Below are 23,120 nucleotides of genomic sequence, written 5' to 3' on the forward strand. Positions count from 1 at the left end.
AAACAATCCGCAGTTGGTTGAAATCACAGGTGTGGAACCTGCAGATACAGAGGGCCAGCTAAGGGACATGAGCATCTGCAGATTTTGGTATCCATAGGGGGTCCTGGAACCAATCCCCTCCGTGGATAAAGAGGTGTGACCATATGTCATTTGGACCTGCAAACTGATTAACTTTTTTGAAGCTCTATAGTTGTTAGAGGAAGCAACATAGATAACTTATGAAGTATTTTCTCAGTGAATAATTACTTTTTCTTTCTGTGGAAACTGCCACATCAACCCACAGAGGTGGGTCTGGACCAAACACATTTGTATTATATCAGCCTAACCCCCAGGCGTGCCAATCAGATTCTCTGCCCATGGAATTTGGAATTGACACCCCAAAACAGTGAAAAGAGTGAACATTTGCTACTGAGCATGTGCCCAACATAAAATGAACAGAGCATCAGTGATCTGTGACATGATATCAAGCAGTCTATTGTGTGTGTAACTAAAGTCACAAAAGAAAGGAGAGAAAGAAGAAGGACAGAAAAAGTATTTCAAGAAATAAATGGCCAAAAGTTTTCCAAATTTGATGCAACTTATAAACTCACAGATCCAAGAAGCTCAATGAACGCCAAGCAGAAAAGACATGAAGAAAACCACTGCAAGAAACTTACAATCAAATTGCTGAAAATGAGTGATGAAATAGCCAAGGGGAAAAAGGCACATGACAGAGAGGAACAAAAGCAAGAATGATAGCAGACTTCTCACAGAAAGCATGTAAGTCAGGAAACAATAGAGCAATATCTTAAAAGTAATGAATGAGGGGCCGGCCCCATGGCCAAGTGGTTAAGTTCATGCGCTCAGCTTTGGCGGCCCAGGGTTTCGCTGGTTCAGATCCTGGACGCGGACATGGCACTGCTCATCAGGCCACGTTGGGGCAGCATCCCACATGCCACAACTAGAAGGACCCACAATTGAAATATACAACTATGTACCAGGGGGCTGTGGGGAGAAAAAGCAGAATAAAAAAAGAAGATTGGCAACAGTTGTTAGCTCAGGTGTCAATCTTTAAAACAAAAAAAGTAATGAATGAAAAAAACTGTCAATTTAGAGTTCTTTACTGGTAAAGATGTCATCATAAAGGAAGGCAAAGATTTTTTCAAACAAAGAAAATCACAGAGAATTCATTGTAAACAGACCTGCACTATAAGAAATGATGAAGAACATTATTCAAGCAGAAGGAAAATGATACCAGGAGGAAATTTAGATTAATACAAAGGAATGAAGAATGACAGAAATGTCAAATATGTGGATAAATGTGAATATATTTTTTCTTTTTTTTTTTAAAGATTGGCACCTGAGCTAACAACTGTTGCCAATCTTCTTTTTTTCTTTCTTTCTGCTTTTTCTCCCCAAATCCCCCCAGTAAACAGTCGTATATTTTAGTTGTGGGTCCTTCTAGTTGTGGTACGTGGGACACCACCTCAACGTGGCCTGATGAGTGGTGCCATGAATGTGCCCAGGATCCGAACCAGCGAAACCCTGGGCCGCCATAGTGGATCACGTGAACTTAATCACTGGGCCACGGGGCTGGCCCCTAAATATATTTTTTCTTACTGTTAAAACATCTTTAGGGGCCAGCCCCATGGTGCAGCAGTTAAGCTCGCACGTTCTGCTTTGGCAGCCCAGGGTTCACCAGTTCAGATCACAGGTGCAGAGATGGCACTACTTGGCAAGCCATGCTGTGGGAGGCATCCCACATATAAAGTGAAGGAAGATGGGCACGGATGTTAGCTCAGGGCCAGTCTTCCTCAGCAAAAAGAGGAGGATTGGCAGCACATGCTAGCTCAGGGCCAATCTTCCTCAAAAAAAAAAGTTTTAAAAGGTAATGATTTAAAACAAAAATTAATAACAATGCATTGTGTAGTTTATAATGTAAAGTAAATGGAGGGAAATAATAGCGCAAGGGATGGGAGAGGGAATGGAAGTATGCAGTGGTGAATTCCCCGTGAGTAGTAGTATGTTTTTTGAAGTTAGATTATGATTAGTTAACTATATATTGTGAACTGCAGATCAACTAAAAAACTAAACAAAGATGTATAGCAAATAAGACAATATTCATAATAAAATTGAATAATAAAGAGTACTCAATCCAAAATAAGGCAGGAAATGATGGGAAAAGGAGTAAAGGACATAGAGAACAAGTAGAAAACAAATAGCAAGATGGTATATATAACCCCAGCCATGATGAAAATCATATTAAATGTAAATGATCTAAACGCTACAGAGAAAAGGAAAAAATTGTCAGATTGCATAAAAAAAAGCAAGGCCCAACTATATGCTGTCTACAAGAAACCCACTTTAAGTATAAAGAAATAGAGAGAGTAAAAGTAAAAGGACAGAAAAAGTTATACTTTGAAAATTCTTTTTTTTTTTTTGAGGAAGATTAGCCCTGAGCTAAGTGCTGCCAATCCTCCTCTTTTTGCTGAGGAAGCCTGGCCCTGAGCTAACATCTGTCCCCATCTTCCTCTACTTTATATGTGGGATGCCTACCACAGCATGGCTTGCCAAGCGGTGCCATGTCCGCACCCGGGATCCGAACCGGGGAACGCCAGGCTGCGGAAGCGGAACGTGTGCGCTTAACTGCTGGCCCCTGAACAACATTATTAACCAACACAACCCAGTGACATTTATCTGCCCAACAATAGCAGAATATATATTCTTTTAAAGTGCACATAGGACATTGATCAAGATAGAACATATTAGGGGGCTGGCCCAGTGGCATGTTTAAGTTCACGAGGTCCAGCTTCAGCGGAATCGGATCCCAGGCACAGACCTACTCTCCACTCATCAAGCCATGGTGTGTCGGCATCCCACATACAAAATAGAGGACGACTGGCACAGATGTTAGCTCAGCAACAATCTTTCTCAAGCAAAAAGAGGATTGGTGGGCCTGCCCCTTGGCTGAGTGGTTAAGTTCTCGCACTCCACTACGGTGGCCCAGGGTTTCTCTGGTTGGGATCCTGGGCACATACATGGCACCACTCATCAGGCCATGTTGAGGTGGCGTCCCACGTCCTACAACTAGAAGGACCCACAACTAAAATATACAACTATGTACTAGGGGGGATTTGGGGAGAAAAAGCAGAAAAAAAAAAAAAGAAGATTGGCAACAGTTGTTAGCTCAGGTGCCAATCTTCTAAAAAAAAAAAAAAATAGGATTGGGCCTGAGCCAATCTTCCTCACTCCCTCCCCCCAAAAAGATAGCCCATATTAGACAATAAAACAAATCTCAATAAAATTAGAAGTATTGAGGGGCCAGCCCAGTGACGCAGTGGTTAAGTTCGCACGTTCTGTTTTGGCAGCCCAGGGTTCACTCGCTGGTTCGGATCCCGGGTACAGACATGGCACTGCTTGGCAAGCCACACTGTGGTAGGTATCCCACACATAAAGTAGAGGAAGATGGGCACGGATGTTAGCTCAGGGCCAGTCTTCCTCAGCAAAAAGAGGAGGATTGGCAGCAGATGTTAGCTCAGGGCTAATCTTCCTCAAAAATAAATAAATAAAAGTTAGAAGTGTTGAAATAATATAAAGTATTTTCTCTGACCACAGTGGATTTAACTGGAAATCTGGAAAATCCCCAAATATTTGGAAATTAACACACTTCTAAACAATGCTTTGGTCAAAGAAGCCACAAGGAAAATTAGTATTCTGGGCTGAATGAAAATGAAAACACAACAAGTAAAGGAAATTCTTAGAGAAAAATTTGTAGACTACAATATTTGTCTCAGAAAAGAATAAAGGTCTTGAATCAGTTATTTAGGGTATCATCTTATGAAACAAGAAACAAGAGCAAGTTAAATCCAAAATAATCAGAGAGAATAAAATAATTAAGAGTAGAAATCAATGACATAGAAAACAACAGAGAAAAGAATCCAAAACCTGATTCTTTGAAAATATTTTTAAAAATTGGTAAATTTATGCCTAGACTTAGAAAAAAATGAAAAAAGACACAAATGCCACTATAAAAATGGGAAAGAAAACCACTACAAATCCTACCACAGTAAAAAAAATAATGAGGAATTATTATTAATAACTTTATGTCAATAAATTCAACTACTTGCAAGAAATGGCCAAATTCCTTACAGAATACCAACTGCCAAATATGAGTCAAAAAGAAACATAACCTGACTAACCCTTTATCTATTAAGTTGAATTTCAGTTTAAAACCTTCCCACAAAGACAATTGCAAGCCCAGATGGCTTTGCTGGTCAATTCTACCAAACACCTAAGGAAGGAACAATGCCAATTCTCCACAAATTCTACCAGAAAATAGAAGAGGAGGGGACACTTCTCAACTCACTTTTTTTATTGAGGCATAATTGGCATATAATATTATATTCATTTCAGCTGTGCAACATAATGATTCAATATTTGTATACACTGCAAAATAATCATCACAATAAGTCTAGTTAACATCCATCACCATACATAGTTACAAAATTTTTTTCCCTGTGATAAGAACTTTTAAGATTTATTCTCAGGGGGCCAACCCGGTGGCGCAGCAGTTAAGTGCGCATGTTCTGCTTGGGCGGCCTGGGGTTCGCCGGTTCAGATCCCAGGTGCGGACATGGCACCACTTGGCAAGCCACGCTTGGTAGATATCCCACATATAAAGTAGAGGAAGATGAGCACGGATGTTAGCTCAGGGCCAGTCTTCCTCAGCAAAAAGAGGAGGATTGGCAGCAGATGTTAGCTCAGGGCTAATCTTCCTCCAAAAAAAAAAAAAGATTTATTCTCTTAGCAACTTTCAAATATACGGTACAGTATTAATAACTATAGTTACCATGTTATACATTATACCCACGTGACTTATTTATTTTATACCGAGAAGTTTGTAACTTTTGACCCCCTTCACTCATTTTCACCTACCTCCCACCCTTCACCTCAGGCAATCACCAATCTGTTCTCTGTATCTGTCAGCTTGATGGGTTTTTTTGCTTTGTTTTTCTTTTTTTGTTTTGTTTTAGATTCCACATGTAAGTGAGATCTTATGGTATCTGTTTTTCTCTGTCTGACTTATTTCACATAGTATAACGCCCTCAAGGTCCATCCATGTTGTCACAAATGGCAGAATTTCATTCTTTTTTATGGGCAAATAATATTCCCTTATGTTAATTAATGGATAATTTCTTTATCCATTCATCCATCGGTGAACATTTAGGTTTCTTCCATATCTTGCCTATTGTAAATAATGCTACAATGAATATGGGGGTGCATATATATTTTCAAGGGAGTGCTTTCATTTTCTTCAGATAAATACCCAGAAGTAGAGTTATTGGATCATATGGTAGTTCTGTTTTTTTAAATTATTTTATTGAGGTCATATTAGTTTATAAGATTGTGTGATTTCAGGTATACATTATTATATATCAGTTTCTGTATAGACTGCAGCATGCTCACCTCTAATAGTCTAGTTTTTATCCATCACCATACATATGTGCCCCTTTACCCCTTTTGCCCACCCCCCATCCCCTTCCCCTCTGGTAACCACTAATCTGTTCTCCCTATCCATGTGTTTGTTTATCTTCCGTATCTGAGTGAAATCATACAGTGTCTTTGTCTGGCCCATTTCACTTAACATAGTACCCTCAAGGCTCATCCATGTTGTTGCAAATGGGATGGTTTTGTCTTTTTTTATGGCTGAGTAGTATTCCATTATATATATACACCGCATCTTCTTTATCTGTTCATCAATTGACGGGCACTTGGGTTGCTTCCACATCTTGGCTATTGTGAATAATGCTGCAATGAACATATGGATGCATAAATCTCTTGTATTGTTGATTTCATGTTCTTTGGATAAATACCCAGTACTGGGATACCTGGATTGTATGGTATTTCTATTTTTAGCTTTTTGAGGAACCTCCATACTGTTTTCCATAGTGGCTGCACCAATTTACATTCCTACCAACAGTGCACAAGAGTTCCCTTTTCTCCACATCCTCATTAACACTTGTCATTTCTTGTTTTTTTTTTGATAATAGCCATTCTAACAGGTGTGAGGTGATATCTCACAGTGGTTTTGATTTGCATTGCCCTGATCATTAGTGATGTTGAGCACCTTTTGATGTACCTGCTGGGCATCTGTTTGTCAGCCAGCCCCAAGAATGGTCTTTTTAACAATTGGTGCTGGGATAACAGGAGATCCACATACAGAAGAGCAAATTTGGATCCCTATATCACAACATATACAAAAATTAACTCAAATGAATCCAAGGCCTAAAGGTAAGAGCCAAAAGCATAAAACTTTTAGAAAAAATATAGATCTAAATCTTCATGACCTTGTGCTAATGTCTGAATGTCTGTTTTCCCCAAAATTCATATGTTGAAATCCCACCCCCAAAGGTGATAATATTAGTGGGTGGGGTCTTTGGGAAGTGATTAGGTCATGAGGGTGGAGCCCTGACAAATGGGATTAGTGCCCTTATAAAACAGATTCCACAGCTCCCTAGCCACTTCTGCCCCGTGAAGATACAGTAAGTCTGCAACCCAGAAGTGGGCTCTCCTCTGATCATGTTGGCACTCTGACCTTCCACTTCTACCTTCCAGAGCTGAGAGCAGTAAATTTCTTCTGTTTATAAGCTGTCTAGTCTGTGGTGCTTTGTTATAGCAGCCTGAACAGACTAAGACACCCTAGATTAGGCAACAGCTTCTTAAATATGACACCAAAAGCACAAGCAAAGAAAAAAATAAATAAATTGGACTTCATCAAAATTTAAAACTTTTGGGGCCAGCCCTGTGGCCTAGTGGTTAAGTTCGCATACTCTGCTTTGGCGGCCCAGGGTTTCACCAGTTTGGATCCTGGGCACGGACATGGCACTGCTCATCAAGCCATGCTGAGGCGGCATCCCACATGCCACAACTAGAAGGACCCACAACTAAAAATATACAACTATGTACTGGGGGGCTTTGGGGAGAAAAAGGAGAAATAAAATCTTAAAAAAAAAATTAAAAGTTTTGTGCATCAAAGGACACTGCAAAGAAGGTGTAAGGACAACCTACAGGATGGAAAAAAAATTTGCAAATCATATATCTGGGTCTAATATTCAGAATACATAAAGAAATCTTAAAACTTAATAATAAAAGTCAAATATCCCAATTAAAAATAGGCAAAGGATTTAAATAGATATTTCTCCAAAGAAGACACACAAATGGCCAACAAGCACATGAAGAGATACACAACATCAATAGACATTAGAGAAATGTAAATCAAAACCTCAATGAGATATCACTTCATACCCACTAGGACAGGTATAATTAGAAAAAAACTCAGAGAATAACAAGCGGTGGCAATGATGTGGAGAAATTTGAATCCTCAAACTTTGCTAGTGGGAATATAAAATGGTGCAGCTGCTGTGGAAAACAGTTTGGCATTTCCTTAAAAAGTTAAACATAGAATGACCATATGGTCTGCAATTCCACTTCTAATGATATATCTAAGAGAATTGAAAACATACGTTCAAACAAAAACTTGTACACAAGTGTACATAGCACCATTATTCATGATGGAAACAACCCAAATGTCCATTAACTGATGAATGGGTAAATAATATGTGGCATATCCATACACCAGCATATTATGCAGCCATAAAAAAGAATGAAGTACTGTCACATGGTACAAAATAGATGAACCTTTAAAACATGCTAAGTTAAAGAAGCCAGACACAAAAGGCCACATATTCTATGATTCCATTTATAGGAAATCCCCAGAATAGGAAAATCTATAGAGATAGAAAGCCAATTAGTGGTTGCCAGTGGCTGTGGGGGGCAGGTAATAGGGAGCAGCTGCTCAGTGTGTATGGAGTTTCTATTTGGGGTGATGAAAATGTTCTGGAATTAGTGGTGATTGCTACACAATATTGTGAATGTTCTGAAAGTGACTGAATTGTAAAACATTTAAAAATCTTTAAAATGGTGAGTTTTATGTGAATTTTACTTTAAAAAAAACGAAAAACACGGGAGACAATAATGAGTGTGGTTTTGCCCATGAAGTGCCCAGAGAATATTCTGGTGGAAATACTCAGTAGGAAGCTGGCCAATAAGAGAAGGGAACTCAGGTGATCTAGGCTACAGATATTGATCTGGGAACAGAAGGTTGTTGAAGCCCTGTGAGTAGAGGGAGGAGTCAGCTGCGGAATCACTTAGGGTAAGAAGAGTGGGAGGCCCACAACAGGACCCTGAGGAACACCAACATTTCAAGATGTGAACATAAAAGGACCCTTCTAAGGAAACGGAGGAGGAAGCAGAGTGGTAGGAGGAAAAGTGTGGGACGCTGAAGCCAAGGAAAGAGGTTTTGTCCAAGTGTAGTGGTCAGAAGTGTTAGATGCTAGAGGAGTAAAATAAGATAAAGGCTAAGAAATGTCCACTAGACTTAGCAAAAATGTAGATGTCGTTTCATTGGATTGGTGGAGACTAGGTTCAGATAACAGTTGTAGGAAAAGATACCTTCACCAGGAGAAGTCAGGGAAATGAAAGTTAAACTAAATTAAATGTCATTGTCTTCTATTAGAGGGGTATATATATATTTTTAAGTTTAAACCATTTGTAGAAATGTAATTGGTATAGCCTTTTGAAGAGCTATTTGGTAGTGTCTATTCAAATTTAGAAATTAGCATACCCATCTACCTTGCCTTTCCACTCCTGCATATCACTCTTAGAGAATTATCGACACACATTTTGAAGGAAATGTGTATAAAGATGGTAACTGCAAGATTGTTTAAATGTACACGAATTGGAAGCAAATGTCCACAAATAAGGGAATGAGTAAATAAACTGTATAGTAGACGATGGTTGCCTTCTCGGTATCCATTTCCCTCTTCCTCTTTTCTAACAGAATTCAAATTTTGTTCAGATAGCCACATTTTCCCAGTATAGAGGTTGGATTTCAGAGAAAGGTAACTTCATCCTTAGCCCAAGAGATAGGCCTGATTGTCTAAGGGTAATTGCATCTATCTTGCCAGTGATTGTTTCCGGCAAGAGCAAGAAACTCAGTTTAGGTGTGACTCAATTTGGGTTCCTGGGGTTTCTGGAAAGTTCTTCTTTGATCTTCTGGGAGAGTTTCTGAAACCCATTTACTCTCTCTGGTGAATTAAAAAGCATGAGGGCTCAATGTAGCCATCCTATGACCGTGAGGAAAGCCAGCCTTAGAATGAGGCCCACACAGAGAAGGTGGAGCAGAGAGACAGGAAAAAAGCAAGACAGGAAGAACTTTTTCTTGATAAGATTATTGATTGGGTCTCTGGATCATCCAACCCTGTAGGGCAGCCTATCTGGTCTTTCTGCTGGATGAACCAACACGTTCCTTACTGTTTAAGCCAGTTTGAGTTGGGTTGTCTATTACTTGCTTCTGAAAACTTTCTAGTCCTCACACTGTGACAATGTGGCCATTTTAAAAATGAGGTAGATCAGTTTTTTAAATGAGGTAGATTTCCATATATGGATTATCATTTTTTAAAAAGCCCCTAGCCCTATTAATGAGTGAAAGTTGAATAACTTTATGATTCCACTTATGTAAAATTTTAAAAAGCACAATAAAATCATATATTTCTATACATATATAGAAACAGTTGCATAATTTATTTATTTATTTATAATTAATTTTATTTATTTTTTTTTTTTGAGATTAGCCCTGAGCTAATATCTGCTGCCAATCCTCCTCTTTTTCCTGAGGAAGACTGGCCCTGAGCTAACATCCGTGCCCATCTTCCTCTACTTTATATGTGGGACACCTACCACAGCATGGTGTAGCAAGCAGTGCCACGTCAGCACCCAGGATCCGAACCGGCCAACCCCAGGTCACCAAGAAGCGGAACCTGTGAACTTAACCACTGCACCACCAGGCAGGCCCCGCATAATTTATTTTTAACTTAAATTTATGTATATTTGCTATATTGAAAATATATGTAATGCCTATGTAAATTATGAAGCATAATAATAAAATGAAAACCAGTAAACTCACCCCTGAATTTATGAGCTAGAACATTACCAAAACCATTGAGGCTACCTATATTTTTTTTGCAGTCTCATCACCTTTGTTCCCTCTAGGAGGGAAATAGTAATTCCAAGAGGCAACCACTACCCTGAATTTTCAATTAATTATTCCTTTGATTTTAAAAAATAGTTTTATCACATATATATGTTTCTTTAAACAATGTTATTACTTTTTATCTGTATAATAATGGTATTGTACAATATATAGACTTCCGACTTGCTTTTTTCACTGAATAGCTCATGCGTGTAACTGCAATTTGTTCATTCTATTTTTATATAATGTTCATTATGTGACTTTTTGAAAATGTTATCCATTCTCTTGTCAGACATTTCAGCAATTTCCAATATTTTTTTCCTTTATGAATAACGGTGCTATGAATATTGCTGAACGTGTGTCCTGGTGCATATATGCAAAGGTTTCTCTATATAAACCTAGGAATGGAACTGCTGGGTCATAGGGAAAGCACATCCTTTATTATTCTAGGTTATGCCAAGGTGGTTGTACCAATATAAACTTGCACCAGCAATATCTAAGTGTTCCTGTTATTTTACATCCTTGTATTAGCAGACTTCTTAATTTTTACCAATGAAATGGCTTTAAAGTGATATCCTGCTATGGTATTGGCATTTCTATGATTACTAATAAAGGGGGACACTTTTCATATTTTATCCATCATTTGTGCTCCTCTGTTGTCCTGGTTAAGACACAGCTCAGGATAATAACTTCCTCCTGGAAGCCTTCTCTGACTTCCCCAGATTCCCAGCCTGGGCTAAGTGCTGCTACCAATACTTTGCATGTTTCTGTCATAACATTTCAACAGACTTTCTATTTTTGAAGTCTATGACCCAAAAACATATTCTAACTCATCACTTTATATGGAAAATTGCCTCTTTTTAAACACTTATTTCCTCTTCCACCCAATATTATTATTTGTTTTTCGATAACTTTAGAAGGTCTAACACAATATATCTATCTTCTATAATTACACAGATATTTTAATAATGCCAAGTGGCAGCTGTTTGAATTCACATAAAGTCTGCATCTTGATGACAAAGTAGCCTGAATTAGAGCTCTAGGCAGAGAGCTGGAGAAAAAAACTGATATCTGGCTGTTTAAAATTATTTTGTTGTATTTTAAAGATATTTTGTTGTGATTTTAAAAAAATCAGATATTAATTTTGTAAATGATATGTGTCTAGTTGGCCATTTAAAGGTGAATAAACACACGGTCCCTTCCTTGAAGGAACATAATGTCTAATAGGGAGACTATGTGAGAAACATGATTATCATACAGTGATGTACGCCCTGAAACGATGAAGCAGGAGCTAAAGCAACATGGCTGGAACTCTGGGAGACTGAATCTCATCAGGATCCTGCCTTAGCTCCAGCAGTTCTGATGACAGCTCAGGTGCCTCGACAAGTATTTGAATAATTTCCTCCTCCCAATGCAGGGCACAGAGATGCCTATTCTAGTGACCCTCTGTCTTTGATATGATTCACCATCTCTATCACTTACCGTTCCATTTCTCTTTTACTATCAATTCATTGACTCCCCTACATCTCCAGTTTAAATTCTTGAGAGGATCTGCTTGGTCCAACTAAAGTATGTTTTTCCTGCTAAGGCTGTTTTCCTGACAGGTCACATGATATTCTGCTGACTGGTTGGGTCAGATGTGTCATAGCAAAAGGATCAGAAGGCACATAATATGGCCACCAATATCCAAATCAATTATCTATAGCCACTTTCCTCAGCAAGGGCTTGTGAGGAAAAACTCCTCAGGAGGTGCTTGACTGTCATTGCAGGTGAATGGCCTGGCTTATTTTCTACAAATGATATACAAGTATATCATTTAGGGCTCTTTCTGTTGAAGGGATAGAAAATTCATTTCAAACTGATTTAGGAAAAGGAATTTATTGGCATACATACTGAGATGCCTAGAAGCATAACTGGCTTCAAGAATGGCTGAATCCATGTTCTCCAATGATATTGTCAAAAATCTCTCACTTCTTAGCTCTGCTTTCTTCTCTGATGGTTTCATTCGTATGCCCAGTAGTTCCGAGCTTAAATCCTCCCAAATTTAAATTAAGTGAAAAAGATAGAGTTCCCCATCCCCACCCCCACGCCTCTTTTTAGTAGTATTCCTGGATGGGCTCAGGAACCAGACTGGCTCCGTTACTTACTAAATACATAAACTTGGGCAAGTTATTTAAGCTCTCCAAGCCTTAGTTTCTTCATCTGTATCAAAATAGTTCCTACTTCAGTGCGTTGCTGTGAGGATTAAAATTGCTGATATTTGCAAGATGCTTTAAAAAGTTCTTGGTACAATGTAAGGGCTATATTACCAGGCTTTGACTGGGTTATAAGTCTATCTCTGTGTCCTAAGAGGTATGGCTAGAGCTGGGACTTCCTATCTAAACTACAAAGATCTGGGGTAAAGGAAGGATGGTTTCTTTTTAGGGGATTTGGAGTGCCATTACCAAAGGCAAGGGAATGGATGCTGGTTAAACATAACAAATGTATACTACAGGAAAGTTAGCAAATTGTTGCTTGAGATGACTTCTCTCTAAGGTTTTTATTTTATTATACAAATTATACATGAATTTGTGTACAATGTTTTTAACAATACAAAGGGATACAGAGTAGCCTGAGAGGATTCCTGTGTTTATGCCTTTGGTTGTGAGAAAAGGTTACAAACTATTTGTAAAATGTAACTAGCGTTTGACTAGCACTTTCCTGAACAAACTACATCGCATGCATCAGTTAATTTAATCCTTGGAATAGCTCTTGAGAGTAGGTATTATTAGCCCTACTTAATGGTAAGGAGACCTAGCAAGCAGAAATACAGATGGATGTAAATTTTAGACGGTAATAATGTTACAGCCTTTCCCATTAGTCTCCCACTGCATTTTATGTTCTGTTGGTACTCCTATGTAATCATTTATTTCATTCGACATTTATTGAGCACTTGCTATGACCAGGCGTTGTTCTAGGCATTTCATTCACAGCCGCGAACAAAACAATCACTGCACTCCTTGAGTTTACATCTAGTAGGTAGGCACAAACCATAAAATAAATAAGAAAAATATATATTACAGTAGATGGTGGTAAGTCCTATAGAGTAAAATTAAATAGGAAAAGCAGATAGGTACGTTTCAATTTTATATACAGTGGTCAGAGTGTCAGCTATTCCACGTTATTTGCAGCTCCTCCTCAACAGGAGTAATATCTCAGTCCCATTTACCTTCCTACTCCCAGCTCTTAGCTCTGCACCAGGGACTCAGGGAGACAATTTTATATTGAATAAATTATAAGCTTCTGAGAAGCAAGCATTTGAGAAACAAAGGCTTGTACATAGATACTGACCATAAAGTCCCTAAATTGTATAATCTAATCATTCGTGATTAGTTTATTTCCATTATGCTAATAAGTTAAATCCTTTTTAGCACGTTTACATTACAGAATGAAAGGTGTGTTAAATGTTATTACAGACCGTTTTAAGTATTTCAAATATCTTCTGGCCACCTCTTTTGGCCCCAACCGCGCGCATAATATGCTTTTTGTGCGTGTGCGTGCACCTTTTGAAAAACCATCACGACCTTTGCCAAGTATCTCTTGGTATCAAGCGTAGCTGTTTTCTAGGGAAAGATCAGCACTTGGGGTTTCTACTGAGTTGCTGGGTGATGTCCAGTTATCAGTCCACCGAACCTCAATCAACAGGGTAAGGTTCTAACACCCAAAACACAAACTACAAAAAGTGAGAAATCCTCTAACAGCCCTCACGCCGTGCCCAGCCGGAACCTTGACCTCAAGATGGCGTCGCGTAGTCATAAGATTCAATCAGCTCCAATCAAAAATGGCAGGGTGGGTCGTAATTTACAGCTTGAGCCTCTCTAGTCCCCACTAGATGCTCCTTCTCTATGGTTATTTTGCCGCTGCATGGTGAGTCAGAGCCAACAGTGAAGACTATCTCTATACGTACTTCTCTATGATTCTTCTCTCCACTCCCCCGGCCGCAGTGCACGCCGGGCAAGAGGAAGACCTCCACAGGCTCCCCGCGCAGCGCGGCTGTGTTTGCGGCCTGTGCGAGTAGGCGCTTCGGGAGCGGTCTACCGGTGAGCGGCGCGCAGAAGCCTCGAACCGGTGGAGCCCACTCGTAACCTGGAGCGCGGAAGGCCTTGAAGACAGTACCGTTTCCTCAGCGGCGGGTGAGTTCATGCCTCTGAACGCGTGTGGAAACCGGGAGACCGGGTACCTCGGCTGGGGGAGGGAAAGCCGGGGAGGCTGCGAAAGGGCCGAGGTGGAATGGGGGTGAGGGGGGGCAGGGTGGGGGAGGGGACGGCACGAGGCTTGGGTTTCTCCGCTTCTCTGAGGCCTCGGAAACCAGTGGGCCCGTCAGGAGCCCTTGGCTGCCGGACCTACCGCCAGAGCTTCCCTCCTTGCATTGTCGCCCACTTTCCCTTTTCCCTTCCGTGGCTCGCCACACAGTAGATCGCCTCGGCCCATTCTGGGCTCCACGGTTGCCACAGAACAGTCGGTCAGCCCCTGGGGAGCCCTTTCCTGAGGCTCTTTTCTAGCCCGAGCCTGCGGAACCCCACGGTAAATTTCCGGGCCTAGGACACACTTGCCCCAGGCTCTGCCTGAAGCCAGCCTGCGCCCACCCTGTTTAGCGAGGTGCTGGCCACCAATGAATTTCTTTCCCTTCCTCTTCTCTTTGGTCATCTCGAGCCCGCCACCGAAGTGAGCTGACCCCCTACCCCACCCCGAATGTAGATAATGCCCACCCTTTTTAGCACTCTTCTGGGTTGCTTATCTAAGACTGTGATGAGTATCGTGGTCCTGCCCCCTTCCTCCATTGAAGGTTGCAGTAAACTGTATCTCCATTCATTCTAGGCGATTGCCAAGCTCCACATTAAAATGTGTTACTTTCTCACCCTTTGGTCTTCAATACAACTTTCTAAATACGTTTTTCGAAATAGATCTAGGAGTGTGAAGATTATTTTGAAGTTATGTAATATGGATTTATATTGCCATGGAAAAGCCGTTTTGATACTGGGCAGAGAGGAGCAGACCAAAAGAAGGGAAGAGATTGGACTTCTCTTGCACCAGACTGCTGTAGTGTGAAGGACTGTGAATTAGGTAGTTGGCAGTAGTGTATAAACAATTTTCATATTGTCTTGGGAGCTTTACGTTTTAAAAGATTGGTTCAAAAAACATTCAGAGATCTAGAAAGGCATCAGTTCCTCATGATTCAAGTAGACACTATACTATTCGAATTCATCTTATTGGTTGTTGGGATTGGGGATTAGTTGGCAAAAACGTGTGTAAAATCCTTGGTGCAATACGCAGGTAATGTAGTGTTTAGTCCATATTAACTAATATTATTTGTTGTTTAAGAATTTCCAGTGACGTACAGGAGCCTAACCCTGACTCTAACATTTCTTCCAGTGTACTCTGGATAGACTTTTATAAATAAAGTCAATCCTTAATAAGAAGTTTCACATTGGCATGTTATTACTAGAAAGAGGCATTGTGATACAGTGAAAACAGCCTTTGGATTGGGAATTTCAGGATGGGGGGACCTTAGAGTCCCTATATACTTCTGTGTTCCCTTGGACAAGTTAGCTTCTTCATCTGTAAAAGGAGAATAATAGATCTACACCAGGTAATTCGGGAGATGAAATGAGAATAATAAATGTTGAAGGCTTTTGTAAACAAAAGTAAATAAAAATGTTAGTTGATATTTTTGTTAAATAATCCATCTTCTGGGGTCACCAAATTTCCTTTTTGGTCCCCAAAGTGGATTCTTTTTCCTTTTTTTTTGGTAGGTTACCAAAACTTTTAGAAAGAAAATTTTATTGCCCCACTATTGGATATTGGCACCATACCTTAAAAATAATTTTGGCTAAGTTTTTAAAAATTTTGTGGCTTGCTATCTTTTTATTCCACTGTCTTAAGGCTCTAAATATATTTTTTAAATAAAATGAGTACATTTCAATATTGGGTAACTACTTCAGACTTAATGTAAGTTTGGGATTTTCAGTTTCCTTTTTTGGCCACAGACAGATTAACTACAGTACTTTTCTCGTTTACACGTGATTTATAACTTTGAATGCAAAAGTAATTATTGAATCTTTTAATGTCTTAGAAAAACATTGTTTATTTTTTTAATCTCTTGTTAGTCTTTGCTGCTACTACTACTGCCATTCATAAAAGAGGATTTTGATGGGATGCTCCTTAAAGTTTCTGAATAGCTTTTTTACCTTTTTTTTGAATTTTGAAACTTAAGAAAATAAAAACTTAATATTTCCACTAACCAGAATTATTGATACTGCTTTTTTCAATTTTTTATTTTGACTTAATTTCAAACTTAAAAAGATACAAGAATAGGACAAAGAATTCTCAAATACTTTTCACCCAGATTCCCCAAATGTTAACATTTTACCAATTGCTTCATCCTTCTCTTCCCTTTCCTCCATGATTTTCTTGTGAAATGTTTTGCTAGTAAGTTGCAGATGTGGTGTCCCTGCACCCCAAATACTTAGATGTCTGTTTTCTAAAAACAAGGATGTTCTCTTCTTTAACAACGGTACAGTGATCAAAGTCAGGAAGTTAATATTGATACAATATTGTCTAACCTACAGGTCTTAATTGGATTTTGCCTGAAATTGTCCTGAATTGGTATTGCTTTTTTTTTTTTAAGGAGCGTTACCAAGGTGTAATTGACATAAAATTCACTTGTAAGTGTGCAATTCAGTGATTTTTAGTAAATGTACAGAGTTGTGCAACCATTACCCCAAAAGGATACCTGTTTCCTGTTTACAAGTCACTGTGTTCTCACCCCAGCTCCATACTACCACTAATCTTTATAGAGTATTGCTTTTTAATCATTGAAAATGGTAAAATAGCAAAGTGGAAATCTCAGAAAAAGATCAGCTCCCTTTTTGGAGACTCAGAACATGAGTATTTTCTGCAACAAGCTTTCCTGTAAAAGAAACTTTTTGTTAATTGAGTATTTCCCATTCTTCTTTGGACATGGAACACTTTTTCCTAGGAATAGCTCCTGAAGACTCCAGGTGTGTGGAAATTCAATGTGAGAAATGGTATTTTGAAGGGCTTGCTTTGCTTAGGCTGGGGCAGTTATGTCAGTCCGTTGTACTTTGCAGGCTGTCAGAGTAGGAAACAGTACATGCTACACTAATAATTATTTATAGTCAATGTAGAGCCACTGGACTGGCTGTATAACTTTATATAATAACAACATTTGCTCTTTCAGAACTAGTAAAAATAATACTTGGAAAAGAACGTATCACATAATTGGAGCTAGATATTTATTGAATGAATTAATAAGTTGGATATGAGTGTTTGCTGTGGAGAATCTATCTGTTGGTTCATTGGTCTCTTACCATTTCAGAAATTTGACACGCAGTGTCTTGATGGAGTTAGCTTGTAAATCTATCCCTGATGAAATATTTTCTTTCTGTCGGGATAAATCTGCAGTGGAGGAATGCTTATAAGCAGTAATGGTATTCTCAGAGTGCTGGAAAAAAGAGTGGTTTAAGAGGGTAAAGAGAAAAAAGTGAAAAAGAGAAAAGCAGAATGCGTGTGTATGTTGAGTGGTAGAGATAAATCTTAGAAGCTTGGCTTTTTTTTTTAACATTGGCACCTGAGGTAACATCTGTTGCCAATCTTGTTTTTTCCTTCTTCTCCCCAAAGATCCCCAGTACATAGTTGTATGTTCTAGTTGTAGGTCCTTCTGGTTGTGCTATGTGGGACGTGCCTCAGCATGGCCTCAGGAGCGGTGCCATGTCTGCGCCCAGGATCCGGACTGGTGAAACCCTGGGCTGCTGAAGCAGAGTGCACGAACTTAACCCTTGGCTATGGGGCCGGCCCCAGAAGCTTGGTTTTTTTAGGACCAAATTTATTGAGATAAAATTTACATACAATAAAATGCACCCATTTTAATTTCAGTGAATTCTGACAAATTCTTAAACCTGTATGACCACTGCCTCACTAGAGATAGGGAACACTTCGTCTTAGGTGCTTGTTTTTGTTACTTTGAGCCATAAAGTTTCATACTTAGCAAGTAAAAGTGCCTTGAGCCTTCTAAAAGTGAAGGACTTCTATTGAAATATTTTCAAGATGCTATTTAAGTCATTTCAGTACTAATAAAATAATGACTGCGTCTCTCTTTTTCTTAAACTCCTCACACAATCCCTCAACAATTGGATACCTTCAGAGTATATCCAGAATCTAAAACTTAGTTACTGATTTCACTGCTACCAGCTTTTCCAGACCACCTTCTCTTGTCTGGATAATTGCAGTAGTCTCTTGCTTCTACCCTTGTTCTCCCCCAGTCTTACCTTAACTCAAGTGGCCGGTGACACTTAAAATGTAAATCAAGTCAAAAACCTTTCAAATGTTTTCCATCTCAGAGTAAAACACAAAACCTTTTATAGTGGCCAACAAAACCCTACACTCTCTGAACCCTCTCCTCAAATAACACTCGCCATTTATCTCCGACTTTCCTCTACTTTTGAGTATTCTGCTCCATCCGTTGGCTTTGCTGTTCCTCCTGCAAAAACTCCATGCCCACCTAAGGCTCTTTGTTTTTGCTGTTTCCTTTGCTCAGAAGGCTATTGCCCCCAGATGTGAGTAGGGTTTCCTGCCTCACCCTCTTTCAAGTCTTTGTTCAAATGTCACCTTGATGAGGCCTGACCATCACGTTTAAAATAAAGCTCTCTCTAGCTCTCTTCCCTACTTCATTCTACAAAGTACCTACCAACTTTGAATATCTATATCATTTATTATAAGACAGTATTACACTTTATCGACTATCAGTAAAAACTGATGAACTTTGTTTCTGGTTATAAAAGTTTATTCTGAATCATTTTCATGTATGTCAAAACTAAAACTTTATGTTGAAATAAGTGGCTGATACTCTCGTTTTAGGATGTTTAAAGTGAACATTAGTGTTTATCAGAGATCACCAGAAATGTTTGTTTTCTGAATTTCCATAGGAGGAGCTATTATCTTATTAAGATTACCTTTACCTTTGAAGTTCATCCTATGAATAAGCAAGTTTTGAACAGTTCCAAGTAAAAGGGAAATACTTCATAGATAAATTAGAAGTGAATGGAATGTATATTGGCATAAACTAAAATTAAACATAATCTGGTTAACTCTTCACAGAATGAGTCATACATTTAAAAACCATGAAATAGTTTAAACACCAAGAACATAGAAGTTTTTTTTTTTTTTTTAATGGTTTTTACATCCAGTACTTGGGAAAAAATGATTCTAAAGTTAAATTCTTGGCTTGATCTTTATAATTGTGAGGCTAGGCACTGGGTCATTGCTAGCATAGTACCTGGCATGTAGTAGCTTTTTTTCCCCCCACCCTTCCCCTATAGCGTCTTAATAAATTTATTTAATGAGGTCCTCAGAGTTTTATTTGTTTACTGATTTATTCATTGATTAATTTATTTATTCAACAGGTATTAATACCAACTGCCCTCCTAAGAAAGTGCTGAGATAGAGTATTATAATGATAATACAAGAGCCTCTGTAAGTAGGACAGCAGCCCTCTCTGTTTTAGAAGGAGATATGCTCCCACCCCCTTCCTTGTAGAATATTTGTTTTTGTTTTTGGGCAAAAAGTATTACAAAAAGATTATTAAAAAATTCAACACATTTATAATCTTAAATTAGTTGTATTTTTCCTATTTAATTTATGCTGATACCTACTTAAAATTTTAAAGCATTTCCATTACCTTATTTGCTAAGTATATGAAGTCATCCTAGTAATTTGTTTTACCTGTAAAGCTTTCTAAATATTTTAAGTGTACTGTGTTTTCTGAAATTGAAGTTTAGATTTTATAGAGTATTGTATTATCCTAACTTACTAAGTCAAAAGAACACTGAGGAAGAACAACTGTGAATCTGAAGGACATACGTTTCTAAGACTGTTTTAAAGAAATGTCTAGTAAACAGGTAAAAAAATGCTCAACCTCATTAGTGATTAGGGAAACGCAAATTGAAGTAAGACAGTAGTTTTTACCTATCAGATTGCTATAACTTAAGCGCTGATTTATTCCAGTGATGGTGAGGCTGTGAGGAAAGGGAATATCCATATATTGGTGGGAAGACTATAAATTTGTACACTAGTTTTGGAGGATGATTTGGAGGTAAAGTGTGGCTACGTGCAGTACTAATCTGTGTTATAAAATTACTTGCAAAGATGCATAGAGTTATATATCCAAGAGTGTTCAGCATTATTTGTAAGAGATAAAATGTGGAGCCAACCGTCAATGTTGGTTGAATAATTATTGTATGTCTGTATTATAATAGTTTGCTGCATTGTGAAGAACAGAACAGAACTTTATGGGTTGACATGAAGAGATGTTAATGATAATGAGGGAGAAATGCACACAACAATATAGTATGATTATATTGCAGAAAAACAGAAATGATTATATATTAGTTTGTGTCTAGAAAGATATTTAGAAGAATACAATGATATATACCAAACTGTTGGGATTTAGGGGGCAAGGAAATAGAAGACGACATGCACTTTTATCTTCTCTCTTCTGAAGGGTGAGTAAAACACTGTATTAAAACATGAAAAAGAAGAGTAGAGACAGATATGTATTTTTTATTTTTTTATTTCATTAAGGTCATAATAGTTTATAACATTGAAATTTCAGTTGTACATTATTGTCAGTGACCATATATATGTGCCCCTTCACCCCTTATGCCCACCCTCCAACCCTCTTCCCCTCTAGTAACCACTGATCTGTTCTGTTTGTCCATATATTTGTTTATCATCCACATGTGAATCAAATCATATGGTGTTTGTCTTTTTCTGTTGAGACAAACATTTTTTAAAAGCTTCTAACAACTCTAGGCTCCTTCAGTTACAGAGCAGAGGTAGAGGAATTTATCCTAGTGTCCAACAAAAATATCTCCTGTTAATCAAATCATTATTTTTAGTGACATCATAGATATGACATCAACTCTCTTATTAATGGCTGCTTTTTTAAATTGGTGCATGGAATCCTCCTAGGACATCCTAACATTAGTTTTCTACTTTGCCCAGTAGTCTAGACACTTGAGTATGTTGGAAAAAAACTTGAGGGGGGAGGAAAAGTCTTAAATACTTCTATTCTCTTAACTAAGAGACAAAAATAAGTTTAAGTAATATCACAAACCAAATGAAACAGTTCGCTGTGTTCTTGTATTTTTAAAAATCAAATGCTGCCATCTGATTCTTGAATTTCATTTATTTGTTTAATTGAATTTCATTCAAGAATGGTTAAGTTTGCTTTTAAGTTTCAGAAAAATTATGACTTTTTTCTCATTGTCACAAATTATACATTCTCCTTATATTTGGATGGTTATAATATGAGCTGATGTTCAGGAGGTTTTTTCCTCCTCAGGTTTGTTCACTGAGACATTCATTTGTCTTTGAGGAACTGACCAACATTGAATCAACAAAAATGTGAAACTTTGTAAGTTTAGTTTTCAGGGTGCTGATGTGTATAAAAAATGAATGCATAAGAACACTTTTTTAAAAAACCCCAAAACTGTTAGATACCTCCTGGATTCTGAATTTGGTTTAGAAAGATTCGTTGATGTTTGGTATTTAATTTTTGGATATTAACTGAACCTCAAAATGTTTTTCTTCCTTTATATGTATTCCCATATGATTGTAGGAGTCTATCCTGAACTTAGATCCTGTACATTTTGGGAACTTATTTTAGAAAAGATCTAAGTTTTAAAAATTCTCAATGGACAGACAGAGAAAAGAGGGTCTTTGCCAACTCCTTTGGGTAAGAAAACTTTAGAATTTTGCAGATATTCTAAAAATGAAGGCCAACAAACCAGGCATATCAAATTGTAAAGTTTTCAAATAAAATGATTTGTCATGATTTCTTTCTTTAGACCGCTGCAGTAAGAATGTCTTTCCCCCCTCATTTGAATCGCCCTCCCATGGGAATCCCAGCACTCCCACCAGGGATCCCACCCCCGCAGTTTCCTGGCTTTCCTCCACCTGTACCTCCAGGTAAGTTTGTGGATACCATTGTTTTTTTAACCTGTACTTTTGTCATTGCAATATTAACTTTAGGAACATGATAGGTATGTGATTCTGTTAGTGCTAAAGATGTCTTCTGTCCTCCTCCCGCCCCCCTTCCCCTCTGGTGACCACCAGTCCAATCTCTGTCTCTGTGAGTGATTGTTGTTTTTATCTTCTGCTTATGAGTGAGATCATATGGTATTTGACTTTCTCCCTCTGACTTATTTTGCTTAGCATAATGCCCTCAAGGTCCATCCATGATGTCAGAAATGGCTGGATTTCATCATTTCTTATGGCTGAGTAGTATTCCATTGTGTATAGACCACATCTTCTTTATCCATTTGTCCCTTGATGGATGCCTAGGTTGCTTCCAAGTCTTGGCTATTGTGAATAATGCTGCAGTGAACATAGGGGTGCATGTATCTTTACGCATTCGTGTTTTCATGTTCTTTGGATAAATACCCAGCAGTGGAATACCTGGATCATATGGTAGTTCTATTCTTTATTTTTTGAGGAATTTCCATACTGTTTTCCATAGTGGCTGTAACCAGTTTGCATTCCCACTAGCAGTGTATGAGAGTTCCCTTCTCTCCAACACCTGTTATTTCCTGTCTTGTTAATTATAGCCATTCTGATGCGAATGAGGTGATATCTCATTGTAGTTTTGATTTGCATTTCCCTGATAATGATGTTGACCATCCTTTCACGTGCCTGCTGGCCATCTGTATATCTTCTTTGGAGAAATGTCTGTTCACATCTTTTGTCTATCTTTTAATTGGCTTGTTTTTTTGTTGTTGACATGTGTGAGTTCTTTATATATTTTGGATATTAACCCCTTGTTAGATATCTGGTTTGCAAGTATCTTCTCCCGATACTTCTTTTTTTGTCGTCTTCTCCCCAAAGCCCCCCCAGTACATAGTTGTATAATCTAGTTGTGAGTGCCTCTGGTTGTGCTATGTGGGACAACACCTCAGCATGGCCTGATGAGCGGTGCTAGGTCTGCTCCCAGAAT

The 23,120-nt window shown here is 38.4% G+C and overlaps 1 protein-coding gene across 1 annotated transcript in view; it reads left to right on the plus strand.

The window, feature by feature from the left end:
- Positions 1 to 13,814: 13,814 nt before the first annotated feature.
- RBM25 (RNA binding motif protein 25) overlaps positions 13,815 to 23,120 on the plus strand; it is a 57,699-nt gene continuing 48,393 nt past the window's right edge. Inside the window, exons 1-2 of the mRNA XM_001916283.6 lie at positions 13,815 to 14,241; positions 21,976 to 22,096. Coding sequence (XP_001916318.1) covers positions 21,991 to 22,096 — 106 coding nt within the window. The 5' untranslated portion in view covers positions 13,815 to 14,241; positions 21,976 to 21,990. The remainder of the gene's footprint in view (positions 14,242 to 21,975; positions 22,097 to 23,120) is intronic.

The sequence above is a fragment of the Equus caballus genome, chromosome 24, assembly GCF_041296265.1.
Source record: "Equus caballus isolate H_3958 breed thoroughbred chromosome 24, TB-T2T, whole genome shotgun sequence".
NCBI lineage: Eukaryota > Metazoa > Chordata > Mammalia > Perissodactyla > Equidae > Equus > Equus caballus.